At 41.1% G+C, this 19,874-nt stretch overlaps 1 protein-coding gene across 1 annotated transcript in view; it reads left to right on the top strand.

Moving 5' to 3' along the window:
• Positions 1-19,874, top strand: part of LOC126249022 (uncharacterized) — a 907,745-nt gene that overhangs the window by 563,257 nt on the left and 324,614 nt on the right. Inside the window, exons 21-22 of the mRNA XM_049950624.1 lie at positions 177-254; positions 10,768-10,845. Coding sequence (XP_049806581.1) covers positions 177-254; positions 10,768-10,845 — 156 coding nt within the window. The remainder of the gene's footprint in view (positions 1-176; positions 255-10,767; positions 10,846-19,874) is intronic.

The raw sequence follows: 19,874 nt of genomic DNA, 5'->3' as shown, positions 1-19,874 counted from the left end.
TATTGAGTTTTCAAATTTATACTGACTTTTTGATCACCCAGTACATAAACACACTCAGTTGTGTTCATTTCTGAAACTCACATGGCTATCATAATTCATTCTCTTCATTTCCATTCTTTTACAAGAGTAAAAGATAGTTGCACAATTACATTGATGAATGCTGTATTTTGTAACAGGTGAACCATACGCTGAATCATTTAAATGCAAGAAATTTTTTAGACCCGGCAAGTGGCCCATGGATCACGATGAATCTGGTATATGTTCAATACATCTATTCTGTAGTCTTGGTAGCAATTAGTTTTCCTTCTATAAATATTGACAGGGTAGTGCTTGAACTTTGCTTCATATAACCACCAGTTATCATTTTTCTCATATTCAGTCAAATATTATTTATACTTCTTCATGGGATCATTTGATTTCTTTTTGTAATAAATGTGAAGTTTGGTCACCAGCATTAATTCATTCTATAAATACAAATCATATGTTTGAAAGCCCCTTTTTCTTTAGTTGATTTTATTTCAAATTGTCAGTTGTCTGTGAGACTTATTCACTTTCTGAGGCAGATCTATGATAACTAAGAGTCCAAATTTGCATGCAAATGCATGTTGCATGTGTGGCAATTTGAGCAGTAAATGCATATTTTGAAGACTGCTTGAATTGAAACATTTATAATGCATATTATATCACTTTCATTACCTTTGTGTTTATTTTCCAGTAACATGCATGATAGCATCTTTTATTGATTTACTCATATGAACTAAGCAAAAAGTGCAGAACATGAGTAATTGTGCAAATTTGTTACAGTATCTGTGGACTTCATAGAGAGCTTAAGTGCTCTACTTCAGCTCAGTAGATGTTTGTAGGAGTCAGTATTCTTTGTGCCAATAAATTCAAATTGAAAAAGGACCCTATTATTGTTATACAGTATTTGTGCATATGTGATATATGGTGTAAAATCAATTAAAATACCAGGTGGCTATAATTAAACTTTCCACACTGAACACATAACACGGCTACTAATTAGCATATGAGTACCAAACTTGGTAGCATTAATGTCAAGGACATGGGGAAGAGAAATAATGCAGAATCAGTTCAGTTGAAACACTTTTGATGTGCTGCTATGGTACATCATATCATTAAATTCCAGTACCATTACTGGTACAAAGGAGGCTGTATATGGCGTCCATCAGTGTCCAGAAGAGTCTGAAAGCACAGGATTGCATTATGCACAGCAGAACGAAACATGTCTGTAGGTACGCTCGCTACCTCTCCTGATATACTACGCTTCAGATTAGCATATGTGTGAATGTTCCTGTGGTAAACTCTGTCCTTCAGGTAGCCCCACAACCAGAAATCACAGAATGAGAGATAAAGTGATTGTGACATCCGAGCATTTGGAAACATTCGGTCGATAATTTGATCATTTCCAGATGTGTTTTGGAGAAGCAGGTGAACAACATGAGTGATGTGTGATGGGGCCCCATCTTGCATGAAAAGTGTTGAGTTCAATGCATCTCTGTCCTGTAGGGCAGGTATGACATGCTGGCAAAGCATATCATAGTAACACTGACCTGTCACTCTGCTCGTCTTTGGTCCTTGAGTGCCATCCTGTTCAAAAAAGAATGGGCCAATGATGAACGTAGCAATGAAGCCACACCATACGGTGACATATTCGCCATACAGAAGAACTTCATGCACAGCGACTGGAGGTGAAGATCCTTACACTCGGCAATTCTGTGTGTTCACCTCACCTGTTAGATTAAAAATGAGCTTCGTCTGTCCATAGGATGGTACAGGGCAAGCCCTCGTTAATGTCGAGAAAGTGGAGAGCAAAGTCAACACATTGTTCTGCTCCTGTGATGCAAGCTGCTGCATGATATGGATCTTGTACAGAAGTCATTTGAGAATGGTTCGAAGCACCTTCCATATAGTGGACCACAGGATGTTCAACATTCGAGACACAGCACACACACTGCCTGCCAATTGGGAATTGCACACAGTGTTGTCTGCCATAGGAACAGGATTTCATCAACCACATATAGTCCTCCCAGGGGTTTCGCCACTCTTCGGCGGGTTCGTGCTTGGCTACCACAGGGGCACAGCCTTTGCAGCATCTTTTCCCTTCCATGCTGCATGTCTATCCTCTTGCTAATCTTTTTCCCCTCCCTTGGGGAACACATCTGGGGTGTTACTGGGAATGTTCCGCATTCCCTGAGATAAGAACAGTCTCACCACTGTTTTTCATTCCCTTTTCATTTCTTTGTTTCCTCTTGTTCCAGCACTTTGGCACTTGAGTTTCTTCTTCTTCTTCTTCTTCTTCTTCTTCTTTTCTTCTTCTTCTTCTTCTTCTTCCCTGTGCACTCCTGATGGCTGGCCCATGCATTGTGACATGTAACAAATGACTTGGTAATGCGCAATTCCGAGCTCCGGGTCGACAGGTAGGGTTCGCACATACCCCCTATTACAGGCCAGGCCCAGGGAGGAGTGATTGCCTTAGCTGCTACATTCCCAAATTGCTGATTGGTCGCTCAGTCAGGTGTTTGGGAGGTGTGACCTGAGATGTGAACAATCACCTAAGGCAGGTGCACCTTCTTATGAAGGGTCCCCCAAATGGAAGGAGCACACTATCGTAGATGCTGACAATCGTGGGGGATTTTCTCACAATGAGCCCATCATCTTCACAGTCAGTGTCTATGAAACATAAACAGAATAAGGCTGCTGATTCAAAGACCCTTCCAGTTGCACCATGGTTCTTTGTGGTTTCATGTACTGAAGATGGTCACTCATTCCGTTTTTTGTTAAGAAAGGTGTTGATGCCATTGCCAGCCCTGTGAAATCCTGTTCTCGTTTATTGAATGGCACTTTGCTTTTGGAGACTGCTTCTAATTCTCAAGCATGACAACTGCTTGCCACCTCTCTTCTCCACGACTATCCTGTTCATGTCAAGGACCATAGAACTCTGAATTCTTCCCGTGGTGTTATGTGCACTAGGCTGCTCGAGGTTGAAATCCAATCTTACCTCTCTGACCAGGGTGTCGCTGTGTCCATTGGGTGATGAAAAAGGTAGATTCCTCCTTAGTGCCCACCTGCACTCTTCTTCTCACCAATGATAGAGTCGTGCTTCCATCCCGAGACCAAAGCAGGCTATGAAATTATCACAGTCCGACCGTACATTGCGAACCCGATGCACTGCTACCAGTGTCGTCATTTCAACCACACTAGAAAAGCTTGTCGACACCCAGCCAAATGTGTAACCCGTGGAAGGCCTGCCTCCTTCTCCCCACTGTATCAACTGCACTGGCGACCATGCCACCTCCTCTTACGATTGTCCTGTGTATCTTGATGAGCAGGCTGTCCAGGACATCCAGGTAAAGGAAAAAGTGCCTTACCAGTCACTCGTAAATTATTGGCTAGTCACAAACCCTGCATCTCCCCATCTGGCACTTACAGTTCTGTTCTTGTTACCTCTCGCTCCATCAAGGACATGGCCACACAGACATGTGACCTCAAATTCAGCTCTGAGGTTGTGAAGTTGCCCAGTGTCGAGGTAGCATCACCATCCCTCCATTCAGCTGTGCAACAAGTCATCAAACTCTTCCCTCTAGGGGCGAAGCCACCAGCTACACAACCAGTAGGCTGGAAAGGACAGTAGGGGTACACCCATGAAGACTTCCTACGTCTATCAAGCCAAACAACACCTGAGTCAGTGTCTGCTAACTGGAAAGGCTCGAAGAAGTTGAACAAAGGCAAACGGTCTTCTCCTTCGCCGACTTGGAGATCCTTTTTGACAGTGTTGCCACGTGATATTTTAGCCCGGCTGGCCTCCGTGCTGCCGGTGCGCACCACCAGCCATTTTTCAGTGTTGGACTCCACAGACCGACAGCATAAGCTGAGCAAGCCCATTCTTCTGTGGACTTCATGGAGCAGGAGCCTCCTGCTTCTGTGCCCTGTAGCAGTGAGCCTTTGCAGGCAGTCACTCAGCAGTCACCAAGGTGACACCTGTTCATTTCTTCCTCATCATGACTCTTCTCCAATGGAATGTTCATGGTCTTCAGTCCCACAAAGAGGATTTGTGGCTGCTTTTAGCCTTGCAGCATCCCCTTGTACTCTGCCTTCAGGAAGCCAAATTGCGTTCTCATGACCACTTTGAGATTTCATGTTTCTTCCCAGTTCATTTTGACCTTCTCCCTGAGGTTGTAATTCCATCTCTGGGGGTGTCATGCTGCTCATATGGGGTTATGTTCATAGTTAACCTATCTCCCTGACTACCCATCTTCAAGCTGTTGCAGTTTGCCTTTTCCTTCCTCACCTGACTTTCTCCCTCTGTACCATTTATGTCCCTTTGTCATTCAGTGTCACCAGGGCAGACTTCCTTCAGCTTATTGGGCAGCTACCTCTCCCATTTCTGCTACTCAGTAACTTTAATGCGCATCATCCCCTTTGGGGTTCTCCTAGAACCTGTCAGAGTGGTGCCCTCTTGACTGAGTTTCTTAATCAACTCAACCTCTTCTGCCTTAACACTGGAGCACCCACATTCCTTTCCGACCCCTCACATACCTATTTCCATTTGAACCTGTCCTTCTGCACTGCCCAGCTTGCCCATTGTCTTGAGTGGTCCGTTCTTTCTGACACCTATTCGAGCGACCATGGAGCTACTGGAGCACCCACATTTCTTTCCGACTCCTCGCACACCTATTTCCATTTGTACCTATCCTCCTATACTGCCCACGTTGCCCATTGTCTTGAGTGGTCTGTTCTTTCTGACACCTACTTGAGCAACCATTTCCCATGTGTTATCCATTTGCTGACTTCTACACCACCTGTGTGCATACCAAAATGGCAGCTTACTAAGGCTGCCTAGTGGCTTTACTCATTCCTGACGACCTTCAAAGAACAAGAGTTCCCCAGTTGTGATGACCAGGTGGAATATCTCACAAACATTATCCTTACTGCTGCAGAATGTTCCATTCCTTGCACTTCCTCTTTACCATGCTGTGTCCCAGTCCCTTGGTAGACTGGGGCATGCCACGATGCAATCCGCATACGGAGACATGCTCTCTGTATTTTTAACCATCACCCTATGATGGCACACTGCATTCATTATAAAAAGATGTGTGCACAGTGACATCATGTTCTTCAGGATAGCAAAAAAGCTGGCTGCATTTCATTCACTAGTTCTTTTAACAGTTCCAGCCCTTCCTCTGTTGTGTGGGTCAACCTCCGACGGCTCTTTAGTATCAAGATCCATTCGCCAATTTCCAGCCTGACAGTAGCAGAAGATGTCATTGTGGACCATATTGCTATCTCCAACACTGTGGGCTGCCATTTTGCAGAAATTTTGAGCTCTTCCCACTGTCACCCTGCCTTCCTCCATCGGAAACGAGTGGAGGCGGCTCGGGCGACACCCTTCACTTCTCAGAATCATGAGTGCTACAGTGCCGCCTTTACTACGAGGGAGCTAGACCTTGCTTTCAGTTCATCCTGATCCTCCGCCCCTGGGTCAGATGCTGCCCACATTCATATGTTGCAGTACTTTTCTCTTGCGGGCATGCACTTTCTGCTTAATACGTACAACTGCATCTGTCAGAGGGCACATTTCCCTGGATGTTGATATGAAGCCACAGTCATACCCATACCTAAGCCTGGTAAGGACAAAAACCTTCCTTCTTGCTACCACCCCATCTCTCCCACCAGCTGTTGTTGCAATGTGGAGGAACATATGATTCATGCCCGGCTCGTATGATGGCTCGAGTCTTGCAATTTACTAACGACTGCACAGTGTGGATTTTGAGCGTGCCGTTCTGCAGTTAACCATCTTGTTACTTTGCCCACTCATGTCATGAGTGGTTTTCTGCAGAAATCTCAGACTGTGGCCATGTTTTTCGATTTGCAGTAGGCCTATGACACCTGCTGGAGAACTGTTATCCTCTGTACTTTTTACACATGAGGCTTCCGTGGCTGCCTGCTCTGTTTCCTTCAGGAATATTTTTTTCGAGGTGCATGTGTGTTCCCCTTTCTCAGACACCTTTACCCAGGAAACCTGTGTGCCCAAGGGTTCTGTTCTGAGCATTGTCGTCTTTGCTATCGCCATTAACCTTATCATGGCCTGTCTCCCGCCGGGCATCTGCGGCTCCCTTTTTGTTGATGATTTTGCCATCTATTGCTGTTCTGTATGAATTTCTGGTGGTGCAATTGTTTTATCCCACCATCTTTACATGTTGGGCCTGTTGATTTTCCATTAATTGAAACTACAAAATTCCTGGGGCTCATGCTCGATAGGAAACACTCTTGGTCCTCTTGTGTGTCTTACTTGGCAGCCTGCTGTACACGGTACCTCAGTGCCCTACATGCCCTCAATGGTACTGCCTGGAGTGCAGATTGAACCACCCTCCTCCGTTTGCAATGGTCCCTTGTCCGTTTGAAACTGGACTATGGCTGCTTTGTTTATGCATCTGCACGTCCGTCCCTCTTACGCGTCTGAACACTATCCAACATCATGGCATCCATTTGGCCACTGCCACCTTTTACACCAGCCCAATTGAGAGTCTGTATGCTGAAGCTGTTGAACTACCACTGCCCTAACACTGTGAATTTCTCCTCAGCAGGTATGCATGCCATTTGTATGCCATGTGTGGCCACCCATCCTGTGCCGCCTCCTTCAATGATTCCTTTGATCCCCAGTATGGGGTGCATCCTTTTCTGTCATCTCCTGGCTGCACAGAGTGGCTGAGCAGTTTGAGGCGCCATGTCATGGATTGCACGGCCCCTCCCACCAGATGTTTGAGTCCTCCCTCAGGCATGGGTGTGTGTGTTGTTCTTAGCATGAGTTAGTTTAAGTAGTGTGTAAGCCTAGGGACCGATGACCTTAGCAGTTTGGTCCCTTAGGAATTCACACTCATTTGAACTTTTTGTTTCCTCCTGGAGTCTGCTTTTAGCACTTGCTTCAACAGCTTAACTTCACACTACCTGCAACTTTCCCAGTAGCTGTGAACCCTTCACCACCTTGGATTTATGCAGTGTCCCATGTTCACCTAGGCCTTCATTTGCTTCCTGAGGACACTATTCCAGCCTCGCTCTATTGTCTTCAGTTTCATGACCTTCGCATGGAACTTCGCGATAGTACCTTTTTTGTACACTGATGGCTCTCACACTGACCTTGGTGTCAGGTGTGCCTTCGTCATTGGTGCCCACATCTTTCGATAATGACTCCTGGCACACTACTCAGTGTTTACAGCTGAGATCTTTGCCCTCTATCAGGCCACATAGTACATCCTCTGCTCAGAAACTCTCAGCACCCTTCAAAGTCTGTGTGTGCTGTACATCACCCATCCCTTAGTGCAACAGGTCCAGGAAAACTGTCACTTGCTCACTCCTGATGGAGCCACTGTGATGTTTATGTGGGTTCCTGGTCACATCAGTCTGCCAGGAAATGAGGCTGCTGATGCTGCTGCCAAACCTGCAATCCTCGTACGTCAGCCCACTGGTTCTTATATTCCCTCTGATAATACCTCAGTTGCCATCTGTCAGGAGGTGGTGTCCCATTGGCATTGCCATTGGTTCTCCCTTCATTGGAATAAGTTCCTGACAATTAACCTCTCCCAGTGGCTTGGACAACTTTCTCTCAGCCCTCAGGAGGAGGTCATTTTAAACTAAGTTGCATATTGGGCACTGCCTTTTTAGCCATCATCATTTGATAAGTGGCACTCCGCCACCACTTTGTACACATTGCACCCAACTTTTAACTGTCTGCCACTTCCTGATGGAATGCCCATTTTTTAACTGTTTATGTTCCCACTTGGGTTTGCTGTTTGAATTATCGGCCGTTTTAGCAAATGATGTGCAGGCTGTCGACCTTGTTGTACTTTTTATCCATCAAAGCAATATGGTGAAGGCCATTTAATTTTTAGTTTTGGGCCTCCCGTTTCTGTATGGTGTCTTTTGCAGCCCTTTCTCTTCGTCCCTCTTTTTAGCTGTCTTCTTGTATGTCAATTGGGATTGACATATAGTTGTTTTTTAACTCTTCTTTGTCTTCGTGTTCTAAAGTTGGGTGTGTATGACCCCATTTGTTTTTACACCCTAAAACAAAACAAAACCAACAAACAAACAACTGTAGTGCAACCCATTGTTGGCCTCTTCCCAGAGCAACACCCAGTTCTCCAGTTGATTCAAACTACATCATCATAGCACGTAGAGAAAGAGGACACTTCCATAATTCTTTCAGCGATATTCTCAAAGTACAGCTGTAGCATTACTGCTATTTTGATAATAGAGGTTCACCAATAATTCCCTGCTCCATTTGTCAAAGCTCAAGTCAACAAGTGCACTGTGACTGGTCAGGTGTGTGAAACTATGAAACACGATTACTGATCACGGCACCAGTTGGCCATAGATGGATCCGGATGGTGGCACTGTGACAAATGGAAATTATGCATCCCATACTCTGGACATTAACGCTACCAAGTTTGGTACTCATATGGTAATTAGCTTCCATTCTATAACATGTTAAACAGGGAAAATTTAATTATAACCTCCCGGTACTGCTGCCAGCTTTTACTGTGATAATTTTGATTAAGCTTTCAGTAAGGGAGCATGAATTCCTACAGATAGTGTCGGAAGGTCCATGTGGCTTTTCGCTGATGATACTGTAGTATACAGAGCAGTTGCAGCATTAGAAAATTGCAGCGAAATGGAGGAAGATCTGCAGCGGATAGGCACTTGGTGCAGGGAGTGACAACTGACCCTTAACATAGACAAATGTAATGTATTTCGAATACATAGAAAGAAGGATCCTTTATTGTATGATTATATGATAACAGAACAAACACTGGTAGCAGTTACTTCTGTAAAATACCTGGGAGTATGCGTACGGAACGATTTGAAATGGAGTAATCATATAAAATTAATTGTTGGTAAGGCGGGTGCCAGGTTGAGATTAATTGGGAGAGTCCTTAGAAAATGTGGTCCACCAACAAAGGAGGTGGCTTAGAAAACACTCATTTGACCTATACTTGAGTACTGCTCATCAGTGTGGCATCCATACCAGGTCGAGTTGACAGAGGAGATAGAGAAGATCCAAACAAGAGCAGCATGTTTCGTCACAGGGTTATTTGGTAAGCGTTACGGAGATGTGTAGCAAACTCAAGTGGCAGACTCTGAAAGAGAGGCGCTCTGCATCGTGGTGTAGCTCTCTGTCTAGGTTTTGAGAGGGTGCATTTCTGGATGAGGTATCGAATATATTGCTTCCCCCTACTTATAACTCCCAAGGAGATCACGAATGTAAAATTAGAGAGATTCGAGCGTGCACGGAAGCTTTCTGGCAGTCGTTCTTCCCACGAACCATACGCGACTGGAACAGGAAAGGGAGGTAATGACAGTGGCTCGTAAAGTGCCCTCTGCCACACACCGTTGGGTGGCTTGCGGAGTATAAATGTAGATGTAGATCTATCGAAGTTGACATCTATCTGCTTCATTCTGTTGAAAAGTCTTAAGTTACTGCATCCTAGGTTTTTTCCTTCTTTTTTGGACTGTAGACTTTTGAAGCCACTATTGCAGTTTGCATTAAAGACGTGGAAGGGGTATTCAGGAAAACAGATGTGAAGCAAGACAAGCTTTACATCAAATCAAATTTTGTGCATTTCCCTTCAGCATTAACAAAGTTCTTAGCCACAGGTGGAATCTGCCATTACCCTGTGAAGAAGTGGGTGTTGCAGCTTTTAAGGCGACAAAGATCAAATCCTGATTTTGAGCTTTGAAGATGACAAAAATAGTTTGTGGTAGAAATGTAAAAAAACTCTCAACTTAATCATACTTCATTCATAATTTCTTCACTTAGGCATACACCTGTCACTTCTTGTAACACAGAAAGGTCATTTTATGTGTAACTAAATGTTCTGTTGGTAAACGCTTGAGTGTAAGAGAAGAAAAGTGGGAGAAATTGGTGATTGTGTACTGTTTCAGAAGAAAGTAGAAATAAATATAGAACTGATACTGCATACTTTTATTGTTTTGCTGCATTATTATGCATGTTTAATGATATGATATTGTATGAATGCATGCAAATTTTATGATTTAATAGTGCATGAAAATCTGGGCTTTAGTAATAACATTGTCAGTAAATTAATAACTAAAGGTATTAACTCACTAAATAGTTCAGGTGCTGAGTCATTGATAGATACATAAAGGAGGCAGGGAACCCTGCTAGCTTTCAGATGGAGTCTAACACACAGTTCAGTCTGCAAGGAAGTTTCAAAACTATGCACAATCACCTGCAGAGTGAAAAACAGATTCTGAAGGCAAAATTTAATAATGCTGTTGATTGATCGTAATTGTTACAGTTTTCACATATTTTGCTGAAGCCTAACATAGTAGAATTTGCAAAAATGTAAGGAGGAAGTGGACAAAGTTTCTAAGTAACACATCATCTATAACCTCCCTGGATGGTGAACTACTTTATCTTCAGAAAAGCCACAAACAGTTTTAGCTACTTCGATGCATATTTGCAATTGTGATAATGCACTTGGTAATACTTAACTGAGTAGAACTATTGTTGTTGTTGTTGTTTTTTTATGATGATGATGGTGGTGTTTATGGTGGTAATTTTGACTTTGGGCTCATAATCCTGATTTACATAAAAATCACCAGGTAGTGCTTATTTCTGTAACTCACATGGCTATGATATTTCATTCTCTTCATTTTCTTTGACTACAGAAGAAAAGTATGTGTTCATAGTTGTGCAGTTACTCTGACCAATGTTGTATTTTTTAACAGCTGAGCCATATGCTGAATCATCTAGACAGAAGAAATTTTTTAAAGCTAGCAGATGGCCCAGATATCACAATGAATCAGGTATGTATTCACTACACCTATGCTTTAGTCATGGTTGCAATTAGTATTTCAGTAAGTGATTTCTGTAAATATTGACAGGACATTGCTGTAAGCTTTGCTTTGTCTACATTGTAGCTACAATTTTGTTAAAATGCAGTGAAATACAGTAAAACCCCGTATTAATGGATCTGCGTTTAAGGAAATCCCACTTTTAAGGAATACTTTTGTTGGTCCCGGTGATAACGCCATAAAAACAGTGTTCCTGAAATTCGGTTCTAATGAATTGTGCTTTCTTTTAAATACTATTTTTAAGGAATAAGTGTGTTACAATTCTCAAATTAAAATACGGTCTGCAGCTGCACTTCTTATTTTCGGACATTAAATCGTCACTTTAGGCTTTGATCATATGTATTCTTAAAATCGATGTCTGTGTTAGCGTTCAGATATTGGTCTCGTATCAATAGTTGTGAAGTTATCAAGATTGGTGAATGTTAAACTGGTAATTTGAAAACACAATTCTTCCTCACAACCGCACTCCAGCTGTCATGTCTGACGCTATAAAGTGACAGCATTAAGTGTATACTGTAGTTGTGTAGTCTACTTACAATAGTGTTTTTGTACGTGTAATATGGCCAGCAAACAAAGAAAAGTTGGTGGTGACAGTGGTGGTGATGACGACGACGATGATGATGATGATGATGAAGATGATGTGGACTCACAAACACCAAGTTTTTCTGCAGCTGTGGAAGGACTTGAGACTGTTAGAAGGTATTTCTCATCCTTCTTTATGGATGAGTCAGTTCTTAACAGTATTAACCAGCTGGAACAACAACTTCTAGGAGTATGCTGTGCTGGAAGGAAGCAGCAGACTACTCTTCTAGATTTTTTTCAGAAATAAAGACAGTATAGCAGTTTTATTCATTATTGTGAAATCTAATTCATTGAGTGCCATTAGCTAAATAAAATTTTCTCCTTTTAAATCAAGATACTAGTTGATGACTTTTGATGTAACCTAACATCCAAAATATCTTGAAATTTAAAAAAAAAAGTATTATAAATATATCGAGTAGTTTTAAATTTGCCAAGAAACATTTTCATGTTCACTGCATTTTTGTATACAGCACAAGGTGAGTTTGTGATTATGGAGTATTTATATGGCCTAAATAACCTAGGTTCCAGTTTTGATTCTGGAACACTTATTTAGTGCATTTTGACCTAAACCCTTATTTAAGGAAAACTCTCTTTTTAAGGGACAAATTTTTCGGTGCCCTGAGATTCGTTAAAAAGGGGTTTTCCGTATTATTTATACTTCTTACACGGGAACTTCATCAACTTGACACTATTTTCTTGAGTAAAAGTGCATGAGCTGGGTATCTGCCGTAGCAACTGATCTCGTGCAAAACTTTGGCCCATTATGCAGATACTATGCAGGCATGGCCGTCTCAACATGCAGCTTTAAAACATTCATGTGCATAGGTTGTTTGTCATGCACCCAGCTTCACTGTGGTCATGTAATGCCCTAACGTGAGATACTGTGCACCTAGTTTAGGAAGAGGTTTGTGTTCACCATCTTGGTGAACCTACTGGCTGTCGTGCAACCCTTCTGAGCAGTATGGAATGACAACTAAACTGCAATGATTAAATGTCAAGGAACTAGAACTCTTGAAAGTCGTGACCGGTAAGCATCGATATTTGTCGTTATTGGATGAAATGAGCACATGGTGCTTTCTTTATGCTTTTCCTTATATCTTGAAATGTTGTTGCAAATATCATAGACAACTGCACGGATGAAGATGTGCTAGATATTCAAGAAAATATTGGATTGATGTACAGTGGATGCATACAAGAGGATCACGATGGTGATAATAAAGCTTCCATTTCACCACCGTCACATTTGTCAAACTTTTTCATTGCCTGAACAGGGCTGCAGCATGCAATCAAGGACTTCAATGATGGTGGAGGCTGCTTTAGCAATGTAAAGTCATTGAATATCAGTTTCACCTTCTCCATAACAGAGGAATATATGCAACAGGCTGTTACTTTTTGGAAAGGTGGAAATAAGGGGAATCCATCTTCCTAGACCATCAAGAAGAGTTTTAAATTTTTAAAACGGAAAAGGAATCTGTTTGGAAAAAATTTGTTTAGATAAATTTAACAATGCATATAGCGATAAGTTCATGGTCCGCAACATAAACATACAGCAGTAGGGTGTTCAAGATGCAGTGGAGATTGGTGTAAGTGATTCCAAGGCATCTCCTGCATAAGTTTTCACCCTCAAAAGAAATAGAATATTGTGTCATGAAAGGTAAACTATGTTACGATGACAAAACGCTATGGAACGAGGCAGTAATAATAATTAGCTATGAAAAATGTGTCACTGACTCCAGATCTGTTGTGGAAGTGGTCAGTAAACAGAATGTTTATGATATGCATCAGAGTGTATTTAATTTAGAAATGATGTCTGGTCAAACTCTTACGAGAAAAGGAACAGAAGATGTTGTCACAGTCGTGCAGTCTGCCAGTAACATGGCTCGTAGCTACACAATAATGCCAACTCATAGCTACACAATAATACCAACAATATCTGCAGATGGACCCTTGCAGTCACCTCTGTTTATTGTTAAAAGAGTGGACTGAATCCTCTGGGCCACGCATGAAACAAAATTTGTTTCACATGGACTATTTTGTCACTATTGCCTCATCTTTTACGAAAGTGGACAAGGAACACTTACAGAAGTGGCAAGAAGCGGTGTTTTGTAAAATCATCTGAGAGGATAATGGATCACTTTTAATAGTGGATTCATTTTCTGGTCACAAGTGTTGGTCAGTGCTTGGAGTAGAAGATACTGCCATTTCTGTGTTGACAGTACCACCATTTGGCATGAGGTATTGCCAACTGCTAGACATACTTGGCTTCTGGGTGTTCCAGGGGTTTGTCCAGAGCTTTACCAACTCGGTATGACTTCTGGGTGCCGATGTAAACTTTTGTGAGGGGAATACCATCCTTCGAATGCAGCTGCATCTTCACAGGCACTTATGCTCACCAGCGGTTAGGTCAATCTTCCAGTATGTGTAGTATCAAAGTGCTTACCCCAGTGACCATCAGAATACAGTGAACATCCACTGAAATACTTTTTCGAGTCTGGTCAAGTGCTATGTTCATTGTGTCAAAGTGTGCAATTTGTAACTTGTAGCCGGTGTCAAAGATCCCTTCGTTTTTAACCTTTTTATACAGTGATTTATAATTGCAGTGGAAACAAATGAGACGGTTTTTCAACATGTAGTGTAGCATAATTTAATTTTGAATATCATTGATGCATGTTATTTTATTTGATATGTAAAGCTGATAATATTAAAGTGGAGTACACTTGTAAGAGTTACATTATATGTGTTGCATTTCATAGTATTATTCCCTCCTTCACTTCGCTTGCTATTCACATTTCACATTTTGGGGCACTTGGCACTGTCACTTTATTGTGCAGTACATCGCATTTGGGCATTACATGACCACAGTGAAGTGGGACGCATGACAAACAATGTGAGCCCACAAATGTTTAAAAGCTGTACATTGAGAGGACCATACCTGCATAGTATCTGCATAATGGCCTGAATTTACACATGAGTTTGATTGCTGGGGTTGATATCTAGCGTGTGTGTGTGTGTGTGTGTGTGTGTGTGTGTGTGTGTGTGTGTGTGTGTGTGTTTTTCCCCCCCCCCCCTCAAGAAAATATGAGCTAGAGTTGATGAAGTTCCTATGCTGGTAGGATCATTTTGAATTTTTGTCATGATGGTAATGTTAGGAAGAAATGAATGTGAAGCTTGGCAGGCAGCATTAATTAATTCTATAGTTACAAAGTTTGTGTTTGAAAGTCCCATGTTATTTAGATGATTTTATTTCAAATTATCACCAGCCTCTGACAGTATTTCAGTTTCCAGCATATATGTGTAATTGCTAGAGTCTAGTTTTCCATGCAGATACATGTTGCATGAATTTTTTCATGTTTAACCATTTTGGGGAGGGTGTAAATGTATCCTTTGAAGATTGCATGAATTGAGACACTATAATGCTTATTATATCCTATCATGGTTTTGCAATTACATACATGACATCTTCTTTTATTGTTTTTTTTAAATAGGAAAACCAAAAGTGCAGAACATGAGTAATTTTGCAAATTTGTTACAGTCTGTAAACTTGATAATGAGATCAGTTGCCCTAGTTCTGCTTGGTAGATGACGGCAGAAGTCTATATTTTGTGGCAATAAATTTAAATTGAAAAAAGATCCTATTGTTGTTATATGTTGCTGCCCCCTGTGTGATGAAGGATGGGAAAGCAATTAAAATATTTTATCCTAACCTAAGGTGTGTTATATGCTTAGCCCATGCTCTACATCTTATAGCTAAAATGGTAGTCTAAAATTTCACTGTGTGAATACAGTGATACAAACTGTGTAAATGGATGCCCAAAACACAGAGGGTCAATATTGCCGACAGCATTAATTAAGTCATATGCTGATTGTTTTTCCAATTAAAGGTATTCTGAAACACCTGTTCATGTTGCTGGATTTAGAGATATACTGCCAGATATAGCTTTGCCACCAAAACCTGTTTTAACCAGGTGGGGTACCTGGATAAATGCTGCCATATAGTATTGTGATAATTTTGATTAAATTGTTAGTAAGAGACCAAGAATCCCTAAAGATCTATTGAAGTTGACATCTCCTTGTTTCATTGTATTGAAAAGCCTTAAGAGACTGCTTCCAAGGTGTTTTTCTTCATTTTCGGGCTGTACACTTTCGAAGCCCTTACTTCAGCTTGCATTAAAGATTTGCAAGTGGTGTTCAAGAAAACAGCTTTGAAGCAAGACCAGATTTACATCAAGCCAAATTTAGCATATTTTCCTTTGGCAATAACAAAGTTGTAAGCTGTAGGTGGAGTCTCAGACAGTTACTGAAAAGGTTAAAAATCCTTGCAATCATTGTGTGGAGATGTGGGTGTTGCAGCTTTAAAGATATAAAAGTTATCAGACCAAATTCTGATTTTGAGTTTATGAAGCTGACAAAAAATATTTTGTGGCAAAAGTGTAAAAAAACTATCACCTTGATCAGACTTTCTCCAAAATTTTTTCACATAAAGATGCTCCTGTCACTTCTTGTGACACAGAAAAGTCGTTTTCTGTGTAAAAAATCTTCTGTCTGGTAAACCCATGGAGGTAAGTGAGGAAAAGTGGGAGAAATTGGTTACTGTGTACCATTTTAGAAGAAAGTAGAAATAAATATTGAATTGAATATTTTATTGTTTTGCTACCTTATTGTGCATGTTTAATGATATGATATTGTGTGAATACATGCATTTTTCACAGTTTGATAGGGCATGAAAATCTGGGGTCTAGTAGTAACATTATGAGTAATTTAATGAGTAAAGGTATTAACTCACTAAATAGTTCAGGTGTTGAGTAATTGATAGACACATAAAGAAGATAGAGAAACCTACTTGCTTATAGGCAGTGTGGCACACAGTTTAATTTGCTAGGAAGTTTCCAACCCATGCACACTTATCTGCAGAGTGAAAAATAGATTGCAGAGGCAAAATTTAATAATTGTATTGATTGATCTTGATGGTTACATTTTTTACATATGTAGTTGAAGGTAAATCATGCATTTAACCATTTCACTTCTACACTCATGTATATACAGGTGGCAGTTGCTACACGTCAGGTGGTATGCGCATATATATATGGTTTCACTTTTCAGTTTCGTATGCTACACTTGTCTTACATTGGTTTCTTATATATCTTTGCCCTGATGAGTACTGTTCTGCGTTAGGTGTGTTTACCTCACTCCATGCCAAAACTGCTTTGTAGTACTGTGTTATTCATGGTTGTTCATGTGCTTCAGTGTACACATTGGCATCTTTGTCTTACATTGTTATTAGTGAAAGAGAGGTTTCAGCATTAAATGAGCTATCTAGCGTATTGGGGAGTGAAGGTGAAGATCATAGTTTTAATAATGTAGACAGTGATATAAGTAATAATGAAGCTCCAGTACTTTTTTATTCTGGTAATGCATGCATATATGAGAATTCATATTAATTTGTTCCATCCATACCTGGAGGAAAATAAAAGCATCAAAGATATTTCTGCATTTTTTTAAGAAACCAGTTGGCTTCAAAATGAAGGAAGGATGCAAGATATCAATTTTCAGAGTGTAATGTCTCTTTATATATTTTAATTGTTTCCAGAAGTAGCCCTATGTAGATGAAACTATAAGTAACTGTTCTTGTAAAACAGTAAAAATAAATATGTGTGAGTTACATTTATATGCCCATGAGTTTAATTGCTTATTCATGACCTAAACAATGAATAGGGGTGGGGGGGGGGGGGGGGGAGGGAGAGTCTGCGAGAAAGTCTGTTTCTGGCACTGCCTTCTTGGTGCTGTGTGAAAGGATTAATGCAACTTCAAGCTTTAAACCAAGAAATTGGTGTACAAAGCAAGAGTTCAGCAGTTAATACCATGGTGGATAGTGAGACTAGTTCAGCATTACAGATTTAAATGATCTGATACAAGAATGTATGGATATTGTTGTGTCGGGTATATTGCTTCATATGCTATAACAGGACACTGTGCGCTGTGATAAACAGTTTTTTTTTTTTGCAGTGTGGAAAGTCCTGTGACAGAAGCTGTCTCTGAAACCATTCAAATTGGAGGTAGTGCAGAAGCTCAGTGATGATGACAAAGACAAGCATTTTGAGTTTTGTTTGCAGTTGCAACAATTGAATGAGGATGGGTTTGGTATTGTTGATCGCTTAATTTTTAGCAACAAAGCCTCTTTACACACCAGTGGGAAAGTGAACAGGCATAATTTTCAAAATTTGGATACAAAGCATCCACAATACACACAAATGCACTGAATTTGATGGTGATTCCCCAAAGATAAATGTTTTTTGTGCCTTGTCACATCGAAAACTGTATGGGCCATTCTTCTTTGCCGAGAGAACTGTCCCTGGATATTCCTACTTGGACATGTTGCTGGTATGGCTGATGCCTCAAATGCAATCAGACTCTCTGTCAATCTTGCAGCAGGATGGGGATCCACCCATTTTTCATCATGAAGTTCATGGGTACCTGAAAACAGAGTTGCCGCATTGATGGATGGCTGTTCTACAGAAGGGGACAGCTATTTTATGAAACAGCCTCCCCAATCACCAGATCTCACTCCGTGTGACTTTTTTCTGTGGGGACACATTAAAGATCGGGTGTATGTACTGCCTCTACCATGTAATGTAGCAGAGCTCCAGGTTAGAACATGGGAAGTGACTGCAACAGTCGACAATGCCATGCTGGGACAGGTATGGCAAGAATTTGATTACGGTATTGACGTCTGCCAGGTCACTCATGGTTTTCATATCAAATGTTGGTAAAAAAACTTTCAGAGTATCTCTTCAAAATGCAATATGTATGACATCTGTACAATGTTTAGTTCTTGTGCAATAAATAATTGAAAGTGTTCCCAGACTTTATGTACACCCTGTAGTGCTTCAATTTACTTTGTACAATCCAGTTTTTAAAAAAAGCAATCATCAATACTTAATGTCAAATGAATTTTAAATCTCCATCCACCTGCCTTGAGCAGTCAGCCAGCAGCTGGCACGTCATCTTTAAAGTGCGTATGATGCAAAAGTGACAGTTCATGCATTCATTTGTTCATTCACATATCATGTTCTGTAAATCCCAACATGGAGGAGAGCCTTCAGGGGTGTGAAATGGGTCTAGTTATACATTAACAGGCAAAAGCAACCTCTGATGACTACAAACCAAGTAATGTGTCCCAGTCAACACGAAATAAATGAGCTTTATTTATACTCAAACTGAACACAACAAAATAGTCATTTGGTCGTGAATGCACACCACTTTGTTCCAATCCACTGACATTGCACTGGAGGACTTCATACGATGGTGATGTTGATGTGGCAGTATTGGTGGAGACTGTTAGAGCTTGAAGATGGTGCAGGAGTGATGTCCCATTGAGGCAGAAGCTCATAGACAGTAGGAGATAGACATGGCTGCGTGGTTGAGATGGATCCCTTACATGGGCCAATAACACAGCCAGCAGAGTAGGGAGTGACAGTAAGTTGCACACCACAGATGGGCCGCAGGTGGGGCCGATGGTGGGCGCAGTATAGAGAACTGGGACGAGATGCCAAGTAATATCTTGGCTGCAGTGTGGAGTAAAGGTATTATGGAGAATTCAGGGCATGGCTCAGAGCAAAGGCATCAGCAGCCAGTAGTATGAACACTCACAGGACACAAGAGTGAAGACCCATTCACATGTCTGCGCATATGACAGCACTGGGCAACAAGGGCCCTGATTGAGGGATGGGCAATAACAATTGGCACTATGGCCTGGAGAGCACTAATTGCGGTGTCCCTTGCACCTCCAGTGGTGAGACCTGCACCATGTATTACTGTGTCAGTTGTCAAAAATGCGGCTGACAACAAACACACTTTGATAATGTTTGGTATTATAGGGTTTACGCTGCATATCTACGATTGTGTTGCCAGTGGTCTGGATAGATGGCAGCTTGCAGTACATGTCTCTTTTTCATACTAGTGTATCCCAGGGGGATACTATATATACCAACTAACAAAGTATGATTAGCTGTAATCTACTCAAACTGATAATTATGATAATTCTGTCAAATTAATTCCTATATTGATGTTAGAATTGAAGCAGCTACTCAGAGAAGGTCACCACCCCATACTACTAGGGACCTGTTACTATGTAATACATCAAACAAAGCATTTATGTAACTTTACACTAACGATTGTCAGCTGTCTCTATACTGGCAATGTCAAGATCTGTCTAATACAATTATTTAAGTTATGTAGAATTACATTCTTGAGTCCAAGTTTTCTGATAAATTGTTGGAATAGTCATTAATGCAGCATTCTTTTACTTTGTTCTTAAATAACTGGGAATGTTCAGTTTTTTGCCTGATAACCATTGACAACCTTTTCTAGACTTTTGCATGAGAATATGAAACTTACTTCAG

Source organism: Schistocerca nitens, chromosome 3, assembly GCF_023898315.1.
Source record: "Schistocerca nitens isolate TAMUIC-IGC-003100 chromosome 3, iqSchNite1.1, whole genome shotgun sequence".
NCBI classification, from domain to species: domain Eukaryota; kingdom Metazoa; phylum Arthropoda; class Insecta; order Orthoptera; family Acrididae; genus Schistocerca; species Schistocerca nitens.
This window is presented reverse-complemented; position numbering and strand designations above follow the sequence as displayed.